The following is a 16,354-nucleotide window of genomic DNA, read 5'->3' as shown; positions in this document are numbered from 1 at the left end:
GAGGGCCTCTCGGAAGGACCATTGCAGCACAGAATGATGGGAGAGAAAGGAGGCAGGGGCAGAGTGCGGCTGGGAGGACCCGCAGGTGCAAAGGCCCTGGGGTTGGAGGAGCGCCAGTTGGCTGTGTGCAGCACTCTATGACAGAACAGAGCACTTGGAGTTCGGGAAGAGGACGTAGGATATGCTGAGATCAGAGCGAGGTTTGGGGCTGTGGCAGGGAGTTTGGCCGTCATCTTCATCTTGAAGGCCACAGGAGACAGTGTTGATGGGAGGGTTTTAAAAGGCAGACAGGATGGGCTCTGCATTTTGGGAGGTTTCTTCTGGCTGTGTGTGGGGTAGGCCTGAGAGATGGGTGCAGGGCAGAGGCAGGGTGACCAGAGGGGGCTGCAGCAGGGCCCGGCTGGGAGATGGTGGTGGCTTGAGCTGCGCTGGTCCTGGGGATGGAACGTCTGATTGGGGGAAGCGGGTGTCTAATCAGTGCACCCATGGGCCTTGGAGATGAGTGACAGAGCTGGGCCAGGCTTGTCTGGGGCTTTGATGCTGTGTGGGCTGGGACACTGCCGGTCATTGGAGACCTTGGTGGAAATCAGAAAAAGGTGCTCTCTGAGTGGATGAATTTAAAAAGGGCCCCCTTCCTGCCCCCAAACATGGAAGATGTGGCCCCAGAGCCCCCGGCTTGGAGGGCTGGAGTTAAGCCTTGCCCAGGAGCAGAGCTGTGGGGCACTGAGCGATTGTGCCTGCTCCAATCCTGGCTGCCATGGGATTGAGACAAATTCAGCCCAGCCTGGGACCATCAGTCATGAGGAAAAGCCCGTCTCCACCACATGGGGATTTACTGCATGGGCAGGCAGGAAATCGCCGTGCAGGGACCCTGCCCTGTCCCCAGCACCGCCCGGCTCACGTCACCCTGGTAATTGCTCCTTGGGCCACATGTCATCTCGGACTGACATTGTCTGAGCCTCTGCCTTAGGGGAGGCCAGGGGCCGGGCTGATGGCCACAGGCTTGGCAGGGGAGTGGGCAGCTGCCAGAATTAGCCAGGACTCAGAGGAATGAGGGGCCTGGGACTCCAGAGGGAGCGAGACCAGCCTGGCCAACATGGTGAGGCCTCCGCATAGGAGAAGCTCTAGGATGAGGCCAAGCTGGTGAATTGGTGCCCACTCTTACCCCTCCTTCTCGGCCCTCTTGGGAACTTCTACAACGTGTGTGTTGGGGTGAAGTGCAAGCAGGATGAACCCAGGGAAAGGGGGCAAGGGAGGAAGAATCCCACGGACCAATCAGTTGCAGGGGAAGGAAGGGAATGGACAGGGAAGGGGGAAGATTTAGTGGAGGAGGGGCGGGACAACAGGACATCGATCTCTGCTCAGCCAATGGGCTGGCTGCTCTAAGGCCAGTGCCCTTTGTGGACCAATCTGCCAAGGCTGGGAGGGTGCCCTGGAAATTCGAGAGGGGCCGGGTACGAGCTAGTGCCACGTTGCTCTGGTGAAGTGCTCAGCCTCTGTCTGATGGTAGATGGAGCTGTGAGTGTGAGCACCAGCGACCCCAGGCCCTGAGGGCCCCTCTCCATGACAGAGGCACTGCTGGTGCCACTGCAGCCTGGGTAAGGAAGCCCAGGCCCCAGGGCGGAAGGTCACTTGCCAAGGTCGCACTGTCAGGAAGTGGTTGGTGGAGCCTAGACTGGGACCTGGGCAGCTGGCCCCCGGGCCATTGTGTGTGAGTCCCTGCCAGTGTGCTGGGGAGAGAGGTGTCTGCAGCCCGGATCTCACTGCATCTCACCACTGTGCACCTTCAGGACAGACGGCAGAGCATTCATGCAGGGCAAGGGCTTAGTGTGCATCAGCTGTTAGGATTTTTCTTTTTTTGGGATGGAGTCTCGCTCTTGTTGCCCAGGCTGGAGTGCGGTGGTGAGATCTCGGCTCACTGCAACCTCCACCTCCCAAGTTCAATCAATTCTCCTGCCTCAGCCTCCTGAGTAGCTGAGATTACAGGCGCGTGCCACCACACCTGGCTAATTTTTGTATTTTTAGTAGAGATGGGGCTTCACCATGTTGGTCAGGCTGGTCTCGAACTCCTGACCTCAAGTGATCCACCCACCTCAGCCTCCCAAAGTGCAGGCATTACAGGCGTGAGCCACCGCACCCAGGCGCTGTTAGGGGTTTTGTTGTCATCATCACAGCATATGGTTGTCAAAGGCTGCCCCTGTGGCAGGAGCTATGAGTGGAGCAGTTTCCCAGAGAGGCTGGGAGGCTGGAGTGCTGTCATAAATGCCACACTGCACATGGTAATCTGGGACACGCCCACGGCAGTCAGGGAGGTACCCCCAGGGCACTTGGGGACACACACACCACCTTGGATGGAGGCTGGCCACCTCTTGCTGTCTCCAGCCTCTGGCCTTCAGATGCTGAGGTCTCAGGGTCCCAGAGACCACTGTGCATGCGTGGGAGGCTGGAGTCTCATTGTGAGGGGCCCAGTCTTGCCAGCCCCACTCCCACTGGGCCCCGCTCACTGTCCCCATGTCCCTTCCTCTCCTCCACATTCCTTAACCTGCTTTTATCTCACGGTTGCACACTCACATGCTGGCTCTGTGTGTGTGTGTGTGTGTGTGTGTGTGAGAGGTGGTCATACCAGGGAGGACTGCAGGCAAGAATGTGACAAGTGGGGCTGGTGGGGACCAGGGCCCTCTGGAGAGCACTGCTCAGGCTCTAGGGCCAGCCACGAACGTGGGACCAGATTGCCAGATCTTCCTGTCTTTCCAGAGAAGCAGGGAATCTAAATATTAATGTGAAACTTGATAACAAAGGAAGGCAACTCATTTTTTAAAAAATTAAACATCATCTAGTGAGTCTGCCAAACCCAGCAGGCTGGGCCACCAGACTGTGGACTGTGAAGAGGCCAGGTGGGGCCTGGAGGCCTTGGAAGGGACTGTCCTGGCTCCAAGTGAGGCGGGAGGTGAGGCCCAGAGAGGGAACTGGGGCATCTCAGCACACATGCCTGGGTATGGGGCAGCTGCCACCTGCTTAGCTGCAGAACCCGCCTTGGCAGGCTCTGGGGGTCCTTCTGGGTCCTTCTGGAGTGGCAGTGCCAGCAGGTTCTTCCCGCTGCTGAAGAAGAAACGGGAAGAACAGAGGAGGCAGGTACCCAAGGGCTGGAGGCCTGAGGGAGCTTCCACTGGGAGCCTGTGCCTTAACCCACTTGTCAGCTGCAGCTGAGATCCATTCCAGTCACCTATGCTGGGGAGCCAACGAGCCCCAGCCCCTGACAGCTGCAGACTGGAAGTCATTTATGTCCCTGTTTGTTAGGGCACTGGGGGTTAGGGGGGCGTTGCACAGAATGGGAAGCCTCAGGATGTGGAGGGAAAGGAGGGCCTCTGTTCACCCACAACAGCTGAGGGTGGGGGCTGCCACCTCCAGGACCCAGAAGCATCTGGATGGTCATCTGGTCTTTCTGCCATCTGGGGGCTGAGGAGGGGCAGTGACAGGCCAGGAAGGAGCCCTCTCTCCTTTTTCCTCCCTGGAGAGGGAAGGGGAGCTGGGAGATTCCAGCCTGGGACATTCCTGGAACCCCTGGGTTGGGGGTGGGGCAGAAAGGGAGGCGGGCTGAACAAGCAGGATTGGTGAAGGGACCAGAACCTGCCCTCGGACAGGCTTTAATACTTGGCTCACTCAGTGTGTATTTCCCTATTTGTTGAAGTTGAGCCAACATTTACAAGTGCATTTCACATTAAAGATAAACAAAATGCCTGGATGTCTGGCTTCTCTTAGAAACCTTGAGGACCTGACCTTGTGATCTGCCTGCCTTCACCTCCCAAAGCCAGGAGCTGGAGGTTGCAGCGAGCCAAGATCCAAACACTGCACTCCAGCCTGGGCGACAGGGTAAGACTCTGTCTCAAAAAAAACCAGACCTTGAAGACCGCATGCGCTGGCCCCATGGATCTGAGGCATGGCCGACTCCTTAGAGGGGCCCGTGCTGCTGTGCCGACCGTGGTCCTTGCAGGCCAGAGTTGACATCGCTCCCTGACATCACTTGCCTAGCCCCTGAATAACGGGGCTCCAGCCCAGGGCTCTGGCTAGGGGCTGGAGAGGGTAAGCAGAGCTGTGAGGCTGGGACTCCCCTGCTGGCCTCCCACTCTCGAGGGGTCATGCCGGAAGGGCTAGGCTGCCCTTGAGGCTCTTCAAGGCTGACCCAGAGGTCCCTCCATCAGGAGGAGGGAGGATGACTGCTCTCCAACACCAGCGTAGCTGGGCACAGCCAGGCCTCCGTCTTTGCAGGAACTCAGAGGGAACAGGGGGCATGGAGCAGGCCGGCCGGAGCCCTTGCTGTTTTCCCCCCATGCTTGGGGCTGGGTGACTCCTGATTGGACAGAGGGGACTCTCTCCTCTGACCCACACAGTGAAGCCAAGTGGGGTTTCTAAAGGACTCTCCGACCTGCTGCCAATGCTATTGCTGGTGTCTGGACTGCAGCATGAATCCCCTCAACTGAGCCCTCTTTCCACTCAAGGGCTGCTTTATCCAGAAGCCACGAGCTGCCAACACTCACCCCTGGAGGTAGCAGGGGCATGGGGAGTGGCAGGGAAGAGGCCCAGGAATTGGGGGTCTGGGGGCCACTGTTCCAGGATCTGCACATGGGGAAGGAAAACCCCGGGGCCAAAGACCCAAGGATTATCACCCCTGCCCGCTCAGCTCTCCAGGGCTCATCTGAGGATCTGTGTGCTGACTAAGCTGTGCGTCCTGGGAAAGCTGCGCAACCTCTCTGTGTCTCAGCTCCCTTATCTGTAAAGTGAGGATAATCATAGTGCCCACCCCAAAGGGTTGTGTTATGCTGATTCAATGGGTCAGAGCCAGGCATGTAATAACCACTGTATATGGATGGGCTACTACTGTCTGTTGATACAGCACGACAATCCATTGGGTAGTCAGGGCGAGATCATGACCCCATCTGCAGCCCAGTGCAGGCTTCTCTGTGTCACTCAGCTCCTGGATGCAGCATGGACTCCCCCGTCTGACCCCAGATTCGGTGACTCAGACTATAGTCTTAATAACATCTTTTATTAATATTGCGAGAGGAGAAAAATAGAACTGTATTTGAGTTCATGCCTATGCAGCTTTTTTTCCCTCCTAAATTGCACAGCACATACGATTGGTATAAACAGCAGCTGAGGTTCTGGGTGGTGTGGGTGCCGTCTCCCTGACAAATCTGACCTGTACCCACGCCTCAGCTGGGAAGGAGCAGCTGGGACTCTTTCTAATGCAGCGACACTGCTTTGGGTTACAAGAGCTGGTTTGATCAGCCCGACTCCCCCATGGCGGGAGGTGCTCCTCACATCTGGGAGCTGAGCAGAGGTGCCGGGGGCTTGGAAGCCAGAGAAATGATGGATCTTTCCCCGGGAGAAACAATTCTTATCTTCACATCAGCCTTGTGCTCCAAATGAAAAGCGCATTTGCATAGCTGTTCGGCTGCTAAGCTGGTGAAGTATTTGCTGGGGCCCTTGGTTGCATAGGAACGTACCTCGAGTACAGTACTGCAGCAGGCCGGGCTGGGCGCCAGAAAAACAACGGATTAATATTTGGAAAGAGAAATTACCCACCACTGGGAAACCAATTAGGTCCCTGATCCGAGCTTGTTACATCGATGGAAATAGATGCATTCTGGGCTGCACTCGGCTGGGGGTGCAAGGCACATTTCCAACTTGCTGGGAAGTGGCTGAAGAGGGAGAAGGGGTGGGGGCCCGGGCAAGGAGCACCTCACTGCCTGCCTCCAAGGGCACAGGGGCATGGACAGAAAGCAGCCATCTCAGTAAGCCCGGCTGCGATCAGACCAGGAGGGACATGTGGCAGAGAGTGTAGGGAAGGCTTGCTGAAGGGTGAAGGGAGATGGGGGTGTGTCCTTGGCGTACCCCATGCCTGCGTCTAGACAGCACTGGGGTAGGTTCTTCTGGCCCTCTGGGGTCTGGAGCTGCCAGCCTGCTAGCCGGCCTGCCCACCCTTCCTGGCCTGGAGCAGCACAGAGACAGTGCCCTGGCCTGCCAGAGTGGGCCCAGCTCTTGCCAGGGTGGACAGCGGGTGGCCCGGCTGACTTCCTTCCCTCTGCAGGACGCGCAGCCTCACCAATCTCTTATCAGGCCTGATGAGAGGAGACAGGGAGCTATCCGGAATGAGAGAGGGTCTTGTGGACCTCTGAGTCCAGGAAACTATCCCAACCTCTCAGCCAGCTCCACCAGTCCCCAAATGAGATAGGGATGTGCAGGGGCCAGCGGGGTGTTGGCGCTGACGCTCAGGCTTCTGAAGGCAGGTATCCCTGTGCACTGCCCTGCCTGCTGGAGCTGCGGGGTGGGGCCCTGCTCAGTCGTGCTCTGGGGGGCCCTCTCAGGCTGGTTGGGAAGCCTCCTCAGCTCCTCTCATTGTCCTGGCCCAGGACAGGCCCAGCCCATCGTCAGCCCAGGCCTGAGTGGTCACGGGCCCTGCTTTGCTGAGTCTCACAGCAGAGGCATGAAAGCAGGTGTCCCGGGCTCCCTGAGGCCAACCCGGAACTGCAGGGGATTACCCACGGCCACACCACGCCCTGCCATCTGTCACTCTGCTAGCATCCAAGGCTGTACTCTCAAGTCCCCTCTCCCCAGCAGGCTCCCCTCAACACTGCCATCCAGATCCTGGGACTGAGGGGGAGGGACACGGGCACTGAGTGGGGCTGGTGACAGAGCCCACCCCAGCGGGAGGATGAGCTCTCTGTCTTTCTCCAGTCAGCACCGCCATCGTCTCGCCGTCTCCTTCTCGCTGATGCAGGTTTTGGGGCGTAAGGCTGTCACGACAGGGCACAGAGGGACCAGAATTACAAGTCTCAAACCCTGCAGGGGTGCCTCACACTCCCCAGTGAAATCCAGCAGCCTGGGTTGCCATTCAAGGGCCTTGGAGAACAGTCCCTGTGCTTGGGGCACCTGGCACCCTGGCCCCTTCCCTCCGCCTGGAGCAGGCTCTGCCACAACACCCACCGCTCTAGGCCTTTGCCCAGGCTGCCTGGCACACTTCTCACATCCTTTATAATCCAGCTCAAACATCACCTCCTCCAGGAAGCCCTCACCTTGGGCATCCTCTATTGGTTTCCCATGGCCCAGGGCAAAGCCCTTCAATATGGTGCTCTGCCCGACTACTTTCCCCCTGAGCCCACACTTGGCTTACAGGAAACTACGCGGCGTTACATTTGCCTGCAAGAAGCTGGCAGCATGTTGCTCCCCTGGCTCTGTCCCCTTCAGTCCCTCCCCAGGCCTCTGGGTGGGCTCCTGGGCAGAGGAGGGGGGTCTAGGGGAAGGCAGGGGTGAGGATGGGGGTGCGAGGCCACCAGCTCCTTCTGTATTCAGACCGAGCTCCCAAGGCGCGACACTCTGGGCAGAGAAACCACTGACCTGGGTCAACAACGCTCTGTTTCCGTTTCGCGTTGGCAATGATTTGGTTTTCATTCATCATCTGGACATCCTGATCCTCGGCCTGATTACTGTGGGGAGGAAGGAGGCACAAGATTCGATCAGGCTCCTGGCCGTGTGTCCCAGCCATCCATCCTTGTTTGTTAGGGCTGGCGGGGAGGCCATGGGGCCGGCTGGGGCCATACCTGATGGTGGTGTGTCTCTCCTGGTGGCAGATGTCCCTGTCCTCGGTGAAGAGGATGGTGTGGTAGGGCACGGTGGGCTCACACGTGGGCAGGATGCCCCTGACCAGATGGTTAACCATGGCCAGGATCCCGTTATATATGAGCAGATCGTCCACCAGGAGCTGCATGGGCACAGGGGCAGGGCTCATGGGTCCCCCTCCTCCCTCCCATGTTGACTTTGGGCAAAGCACATTACTGCTCTGAGCCAAGGCTTTCTCCTCGGGAAGATGGGGCTGTCAGGAACAAGCGCCTACTGTGTGCTGTGCCGGCCTTGTGATTTCAGAGCTTCATAACCATTGGGAAAGGCAGGAGCTATCAGCTCACATTGCAGATGAGGAAATTGAGTCCCGAGGGGCTTTAATACCATGAGCACAAGCGACAGAGCTAGAGGCAAACTCGGGTCTCTGGACCCTGGGGTTCCTGTTTGCCCCATCCCAGGGTCACTGCCCCAAACCAGTGGGATTCTAAAGGAAAAGATGAAAGAAAAGCCACTTTCTGTTTGCCCAGGGTGACACTGAGATCACTGCCAGGAGGTTCTGAATTCATGGCTGGATAGTAAATCTGCCTGCATCTGAGAACCAGGCATTTGCGTTGAGGGTTGCAACAGAGAGAAGTAAATCAAACTGCGACAAATGATAATTGCCGGCGGCCTAATTACCAACGAGCATAATTATCTCAAGACACCCAGCTAATAAGTACTTACGCCAAACTCCTTCACCCCTCGATGGGGTGTTTTTGCGTAATTCCACAGTTTGATCATTGACACGGTGGTAGGCAGATCGAAAATCACATAAACCCGGTTCACCTGTCAGAGAGCAGAACTAATTAAAACAGGCTTGTTTGGAAACAGAGGTGCTCGGCTGGGCTGGGGGTGCCAGGCATGGGCTGGGGACGAGCGGCAGTGCCCGAGGCAGCGCCTGCCACGTGGGCCAGCCTGGAGTTCCACCCCCTTTCATCTCCTCGAGGCCCATCTTGAGTCAGGTCACGTGTGGCTGCGTTTGCAACAAACCGCTGAGCTGGCTCTTGGAGGGCCTGTGTTCTTGGGCCTGGCGGGGCCCTCATTTAAATGGCAGCGGAGAATTGGGAGCATTCTCTGCCATTCTCTGCCTCCCCTCAGGTCAGGCCCAGAGACAGTCTAGAGCCCCATGGGCTAAAGGGACAGTCCCCAACTCGGGTGGAGCACCAGACGTCCTGATTGGCATCTGACCCTGTCTGTCCTTTCCCCAAGCCATCACTGAGACACAATGCGAAGGGTGCCGCTGGGCAATTTCCAGTGTGTGTCTGTGAACCTCTGCTGGGGGAAGAAGGTGGGAGATGTCTAGATTGGGGAAGAATCCAGCAGGGAGAGTGGGACAGGGCAGCCTCAAACAGCCCTCCCTCTCCCCACCCCCAACCAAGGTTCTCAGATATTAGGGGGCCCCTCCCTTGCAAGACAGAATCACGAAATAAGCATTCCACACTGGCCACAGGCTGCAGGCTGAGTCCTGTCCCAGGCCCTGGTCCCCAGCTTGTGACCATCCTCAGAATATTCCAAGAGGGAGCGGGGCTGCTGGGGTAGGGACAGCCTCTTGGCTGGACCATGGAAACAATAAAGGTCAGGGCAACGGTCCTCAAACTCAGTTGCCTGTGAGGCTCAAGCAGATACCGATGTTGGAGTCCAGCCGCGAGAGCAACAGCTGAAGTCGCCTCACCCAAAAGGCCTTCCAGTGCAAGACAATGGAAAATCCCTGCTGGCTGACGCGGGTCTCAGGGAGGACAGAGCTGTGTGTTCCCCCTCTGCAATGATGCTGGGGAGGCTGATGGATGCTCAATTTTAGGGTGGCCTTTGGGTTTAGGCATAGAACTGCAGATGCTATACCTTCCTGTGTTTTGAGAAAAAATGTGCCCCCAATCCCCACTCAGACCCATGGCATGGACAAGGGACACATCCCTGGTCACCTGGGTGCTGAGAACCCACTGTCCATCCCTACCAGGCATCTGGCCCCAGGGTGAGAGGCTTGAGGGGAGCTGACCACCCGGTCCACGCCATGTGGCCTCTCCCCTTCCTCTCCACCACAACCATGTCCGCTCACCAGGAGGCCTCCGTGCTAAAAGCTGAGCAGGGCCCAGTGCAAGGTATGATTTCTGGGAAACTGAGTCAGTTGATCAGAAGAGCTGACCAGGCTGATTTGGGGTCAGAAGGAGGGTAGGACAACTGTGTTGGGGTCATCTACCTGGTGATGTGGGGAGGCGCAGAGACAGTCAGGGTGTGGGGAGCTGGGTGCAGAGGAAGAGGGCAGTGACTACAAAGCCAGCCGGGAGGAGCAGAGAGCCACAGAGCTGCCTGAAGGACTGAGGATGCCCAAGCCCTCAGGCAGCTGCGCTGGGGCTCCTGGCTTCAGATTCCCATGGGGCCCCTTTCGTCCTGGTGTCCCCTCATAAAAGAGAAAGAATTGCTGGCCTGGAAGAGCTGACCCCATCAGGCATGTTAGCAAAGACCTAACCCTTTCCGACAGCTCCCACGCATCTTGGCTTGTTCGAGATTAACTTGACCTGGAAGAAAGGTGTGTCACTGAGACCAGGGAAAGAGAATCCCCGGGAACCCACCAGGCCCGGCAGGATGGGAGCCAGCCACATGTGCCTGCCATCGCTGGTGTCGTTCACTTGGTCGATGAGCTTGTCTGGGGTACGGACGTCCCCGCCCACACCCTCCAGGGAGTTCACGCTGTCAGGGAAGGCAGCGATATCTGAGGAGGTGTCTAAGTTGCCATAACCCAAATCTGTGTGCTCGGGGGACTCGGGCTGGCAGCATGACGCTTTGGGCATCCGGGGCAGTGACAGCTGAATTGGACGTGTCCCAGGGAAACTGGGAGTGCCGGGGTCAAGGGGAGCAGGTGTGTATGGAGGGGTGGTACAAAGAGAAGGAAACCACAGAGAAGGCCAGCTGAAAAAGAGGCCCTGCAGGGAACTGCCGGAGGTGGGGACGTAAAACGCTGCTGCTGCTTGGGAGGTGGAGGGCAAGCTCAGTGGAGGTTTTCTCTGGGAAAGGAATGGGGCAGTGGCTGGATTCTACCCTGGCATGGGAGGACCATGCTGAGTCTCTCCCCCTGGCCAGTGTGGAAGGACCCAGGGCAGCTGGACCCAGCTAATGTGATCTGCAGAACCCAGCCTCTAGCTATGCCTCTGCCATTTTGGCCTGTGAGAGCTTGGACAAGTCACATGGCAACCCTGGGCCTGTTTTCCCATCTGCAAAATGGTTATAAAAACCTCCAGCTCCCGGAATGAATGATCTCAGTGCACCAGATGCGAGCCCTCTTGCTAAAAATCAGTGAAACTTTATAGCTGCAAGGAGTCTCTAATCATGATCAAAAACATCAAGAATCATTCACCCCAGCTGAGGAGGGTGGTGGCAGCAGGGGAAGGCAGGAAGGGATCCGACTGGAACCCAGGGACCCCAAACAGATGCAAGGCAGGCTTTGGGTTTTGACCTGCCTGGTATTTCCCTAACTGTGGTGGGCCAGGGATCACAGACTCAAGATCCGAGAGGGGCCAGGCAGGTTACGTAAAAGAGGCAGGATAGCTTAGTGCTTGGTCAGTGGCCAGTGTCGGGACACAGACTACTGGCTGTGTGACGTTACTCGACCTCTCTGTGTCTCAGGCTCCTCATCTGTAAAATGGGGATAATAGCAGCAATCACCTCAAAAGATTGTTGTGAGGGCAAATGAGAGCACAGAGTGAGCCCTGAGTAAACACAGTGTGTTTCAGGGCCTGGTAGATAACAATGGGAGGAGTTGGGGTTCTCCACGGCAGTGGATAACCAGGTCCAACCACTGGTTGGATTGTGCACGTTATGATGCACAATCATAGGGACAAGGGCCTGTGTTGCCAACTTCTCAAGAGAAACGGGAGATCAGGGTTTTCATGTGAAACCTCCTGATTTCTAAAAATATTAGCAACTCATTTTAAAATGCACTGGGCTAACAGTTTGCAAATTCTGGTGTGGACATTCCATGAGCAAAGGGTTCCATGCTTAAGACATTCAGGAGACACTGCACTGAACACAGTGCAACAGGCTTCTCCCTGCAGACCTTGTCAGAGCCTTTAGAACTCCAAAATATCTGTGGTTCTCCGAGAGGGAGGCTGTAGTTGGCAGCCTCTCTCAATTCACTAGACCACAGGACTCTTTGGTTTGTGGAATTCCTGCTCCTGATGTCTTAGCAGGCAGGGCGGGGAGCTGCTCTCTGCTGCCTGCCCACAAGGGTCAGCACCTGACTATCAGCAAAGCCTGGGCTCTGGTTCCTAGAAGGCCATTTCCCTCTGCACGGAAGGTTTCTGCTCTGTTCCTGACCCTCCCGCGCCCCCTTCAGTCTGGGTGGAGCCCACTCCTGTCCTAGAAAGGATACTGTTTTCCGACAAGGGGATTTTTTCTCCCCGCTCGTCATACAACTCTAGGCCGGTGAGGCCAATGTAATACGGGTCGCCCCAGCTGGTGAGAAGCTGAAACTGAAAAATGACTGGGACACTTTATTAAGGAAAAGAAGGCTTACTTTTTTGGCAGAAGTAAAACAAGGTAAAGAGGAACTGTTTTGGGTTTATATTAATGAAATAGAGAAAAACGTTTTTTCTCTTATTGAGACTAGAGCCTATTGAAATATAGCTGGCATCACATTTTCTTAAACTGCATGTGTGTGTGCATGTATGTGTACGTGCATGTGTGCGTGCACATGTGTGTGCGTGTGTATGCATGTGTGTGAGTGTTCAGGTGTGCCTGTGTATGTATGCATGTGCATTTGTGTGTGCTACATGTATGTGCAAGTGAGTATTCGTGTGTGCATGTGTATGCATGCATGTGTGCACTGTGTACATGTGTCCACACATGCGTGCGTACATTTGAGTGTTCATGTGTGTGCATGTGCATGCCTGCATGTATGTGCATGCGAGTGTGCACGTGAGTGTTCGTGTGTGCGTGTATGCATGCATGTGTGCGCATGTGTGCATGTGCCTATGTGTGTGTTAGGAATTCAAAGCCTTCCTCCCGCAGGCCCCAGGAGACAGGACGGGAGAAGAGGGTGCTCTCCAGGGAGCAGGCAGGCTGGGGAAACATCTGTGTCACAAACTTATTGTATGGTATTGAACGAAGTGCCCCAGTTTCCCTGGCCGTGAAATGACAAGAATAGACTATCTACTCCCTCTTCCGTCCCTTTCAAGTAGACAGGAGGCTAAGAAGGGGACACATGAACCTCACAGCACCAGGGACAGGGAGACCGCCATTGCTGTTGAAGTCCCACATGCAGCCCTGTGCACCACTCACTCCCTGAACCTCAGGAGCAGACTGGGTGTGAGGCCTGAAAAGGCGCAGGGTGGCTCCCAGATGATGGCATAGTTGGAAGTAATGCTTCTGGAACTGGCTGGCTAGAGAGCGGGCCTTAGAGTTAGGCTGCCTGGGCTCACTCCCCAGGCCCTACCCCTTCCCACCTGTGTAGCCTTGGGCAAATTACTGAGCCTCTCTGTGCCTCCGTTTTCCTAGCTGTGAAATGGGGATGCTAGTGGTACCACAGTGCTGGGTTCTGCTGCCCAGGCTGGAGTGCAGTGGTACAATCAGAGCTCACTGCAGCCTCAAATTCCTGGGCTCAAGGGGTGCTCCCATCTCAGCCTCCAAGTAGCTCAGACTATGGGCATGTGCCACCAGCTAATTTATTTGTTTTAAGATATGGGGTCTCATTATGTTGCCCAGACTAGTCTCGAACTCCTGGCCTCAAATGACCCTCTTCCCTTGGTCTCCTAAAGCACTGAGATTACAGGTGTGAGCCACTATGCCTGTATTGCTAAGCTATTTCTATCTTCACCTCCTCCCTGGCTGGTTACAGCCCACCCCCTCCCCAGTCCAGCCACTGGGGTCAGTGTCAGCTTCTCTAGCCCCTCTCAGCTGCAGTCCTGGGTCCTGCCCTCTCCAGCCTCAGCTGCCAGGAGTGGGATCTGGAACTAGCTTGGCTGCCCCAGTCCCAGCAGCTCCCAGTGGCCCTGAGGACCCAGGGGTCCTCCCATCCTGTCTTGGTTTCCCTGCATGGAGTTCCAGCTGCCTCCGCTATGGCCGCCTGAAACCCTGGCTGGGCCGCCTCAGGGCCCAGGATGAGCTGGTGGGGCGGGAGGAGAAGGATACAGCCACAGGGCATCAGCGGCGCCTCGTAGTCCATGCTCGGGCACTCCAGGCTTTTTGTGTCCAGCCTGAAAAAGCACAAAACAGCACCATGAAGAAGCTCACGACGGCCCAGAATCACCAGCCGCTTCCTCCCCAGGTAGCAGGCTTTGAAGAAACATGGCAGTTTAGCCTTCCCCGGGCTGCAGCAGGGAAAAGACAGATGAGGCCCCTGTGTGCGTGGAGTTCCCGCTCTAGATGACAGTCATTGCCAATGCCAGCAGGATGCTGTGCCAGGGAGGCACGGGGCTCAGGGCTTTCCTAAAATGGACTCCTTCATTCCTCAACACAACCCTAGGAGGTGGGTATTTTTAGATCCTTGGGAAGTGGATGAGGAAACTGGAACACAGAGAAGTGAAGTCACTTGCTCAAGGCCATGCAGCTGGCAGGTGGCAGAACCGGGCTGGGACGCGAGGTTGCCTGGTGCCACTGCCCCTTTTCTTAACCACCCCCTCTATGCCTTTATACACAAGGAGGGTCCATGCTGTGCTGAGAGCCAGGACAGGGTGACTGGGCCGAGGGACTGGGTGGGGCAGGCTGCATCAGGGAGTGCTCTGGGAAGGCCTCCAGGAAGAGGCAGCCTTAGGAAGTGTCAGAGCAGAGCCTTCCATGCAGAGGAGCAGTAGAGCAAAGGCCTGAGGTGGGAAGACACTAGGCTGCTGGTGTTTGCCTGAGAAAGCAGCCAGAGGGCTGGAGTCTGGGGCAGGATGGGGAGAGGGAAGCGAGAGGAGGCTGGAAGGCGGGCAGAGCTCTGACGGCTGTGGCCTCATGATCTTCAATGCCTGAGTCCACCAGCCAGGGCCTCAGTTCCCACATCTGTAAAATGGGCATCATCCTGGCTAGGTCAAAGGGTGGTGGGAAGGATTCCCCAGAGGACACATCAGAGCATTCACACAGCAGGTCCTTCGGAAGGGTTCTCTCCTCCACCATCCTCCCCGAGGGTCCCCCCACCCCCGGTCCAGTGTTGAGTGTGCTCCAGCCCTAGCCTGGTTCTCTTCCATTTCAAGGGCAATGTTACAATTAAGGGACTGTTCCCAGTGACCGGCCCAACCAGCCAAACCCACTACAGTGCAGGAAAACTCATTTTGTTTCGAGAGCTTGGCCTCTGGCGTTTGGACATCAGGGGGTCTAAATGAGTAAACTTAACGTGGCATTTACAAATCGTTATGAACTTAATGTGGCTGAGATTGGGGCCAAGAAATCCCAGTGAATCCATGAAATATTAAGCTCTATTTTTCTCTTTGAAGCTTTCAAAATCAGGAACACAGAAACAAGAGGAGGAAGGCCCTTCCCCAAACTGGCCAGCAGGTATTTCTGGAATGGAGGCAGGCTGTAGCCTCTTTTCCCAGCAGGAAGCGCAACGAAGCATTTAAAATCTTCAGCACTCCAGACTGTGAAAAACCCAAATGTCCCCAGACAAGGCAAGTCCATTCCACAGGCTTCCGGTGAGGCTTGGCTGAGCTTTAGAAAATGACTAGGTTGAAAAGCAATGTGTTTGATCATCGTTTCAAAACCCTTTTAGTATATACATCAGAGCAACTGGCAAAGCAGGCGGGCTCAGGGGCTGGGAGGGGCTGTGCGTGGCGCCCACTTCCCCCTCACCTCCTGGACGGCTGGGGCGGCAGCCGAGCCTGTAGATAGTCCACGAAGAGGATTTCTTGAGCAAAATCAAAGTGGCAGTTGCCTGGCCCTTTCCGGATGAGAAAGCCCTCTGGCGGGGAGACGCACAGGCCGTCCAGGGAGACGTGGACAATCTTGGCCTGGGAAACAAAAGAAATAACATGACTGAAGGGAGGCAGGCGACGTGGGGACAGTAGCGGTGCTGACATGACCGGAGCTGCTGGCAGCTGTGCTCACCACGGGCAGCCTTTCGCGGAGCCACCTGACCCTGGTCCATTTCCCTATCAGGTGCTGTGCGGGCACTGGGCAGGTAGCAGAGGATGAGACAGGTGAGCCCCCTGCTGGAGCGGCCAGCTTTCAGGGGTGACACGTGACTTGGCCAAGGCCCTGCCCACCTCACCAGCTGCAGCAGCCTGGGGTGGCATGACCTGGAGGTCAACGGCACGGTCAAGGGCTCAGGCGCTCCCATGTCTACCACTAGTAGCTGTGGATGTTACCTACCTTCCCCATGCCTCAATTTCCTCATCTGTTAAATGGGCACAGTCATGAGTTAACCTATGTAAAGAGCCCTAAACAGTACCTGGCACAAAGTGTATACTTGGTGAATGGTAGCCTCCATCAGTCCTTTTTCAATCCCTGGCTCACACATCAATACCCCTCTGGGAGCTCTCCCTCAGGACAGGACGGGCCTCTTCCTGATCTTTCTTCTCACCGCACTGAGCTCATCCTTTTTGGGCCTGTATGCCTAGCAGTGTCCCCAGTGGCTTCTGGGTCTCTGTTACGGCAGAGGCTCTGGCTGGACCACTTCTCTGTCTGCCTCGAGGTGTGGAACACACCAGGTGCTTTCTAAGAGCTTGTTGGATTCACGTGGATTTGAGCCAACATCTCTCACTGTTCTAGCCAGAGTTTTCCAGCCAGATGG

At 56.3% G+C, this 16,354-nt stretch overlaps 1 protein-coding gene across 35 annotated transcripts in view; it reads right to left on the bottom strand.

Moving 5' to 3' along the window:
* Positions 1–5,025: 5,025 nt before the first annotated feature.
* KATNIP (katanin interacting protein) overlaps positions 5,026–16,354 on the bottom strand; it is a 227,848-nt gene continuing 216,519 nt past the window's right edge. For 29 of the 35 annotated variants that reach the window (XM_078344986.1, XM_054242718.2, XM_078344992.1 and 26 more), the window contains 8 exons: positions 15,415–15,572; positions 13,777–13,841; positions 12,020–12,130; positions 10,224–10,363; positions 8,341–8,442; positions 7,599–7,759; positions 7,396–7,484; positions 5,026–6,794 (listed from right to left, as the gene is read on the bottom strand). In XM_078344986.1, the coding sequence (XP_078201112.1) occupies positions 6,736–6,794; positions 7,396–7,484; positions 7,599–7,759; positions 8,341–8,442; positions 10,224–10,363; positions 12,020–12,130; positions 13,777–13,841; positions 15,415–15,572 (885 nt within the window). In that variant the 3' untranslated portion in view covers positions 5,026–6,735. Of the gene's footprint in view, positions 6,795–7,395; positions 7,485–7,598; positions 7,760–8,340; positions 8,443–9,709; positions 10,364–12,019; positions 12,131–13,776; positions 13,842–15,414; positions 15,573–16,354 lie in introns of all 35 variants that reach the window. The other 6 variants (XM_035267240.3, XM_035267241.3, XM_078344983.1 and 3 more) reach the window with 4 other exon arrangements.

The sequence above is a fragment of the Callithrix jacchus genome, chromosome 12 (genome assembly GCF_049354715.1).
Source record: "Callithrix jacchus isolate 240 chromosome 12, calJac240_pri, whole genome shotgun sequence".
NCBI classification, from domain to species: domain Eukaryota; kingdom Metazoa; phylum Chordata; class Mammalia; order Primates; family Cebidae; genus Callithrix; species Callithrix jacchus.
The sequence above is the reverse complement of the archived record's forward strand: the minus strand, read 5'-3'. Positions and strand labels throughout refer to the sequence as shown.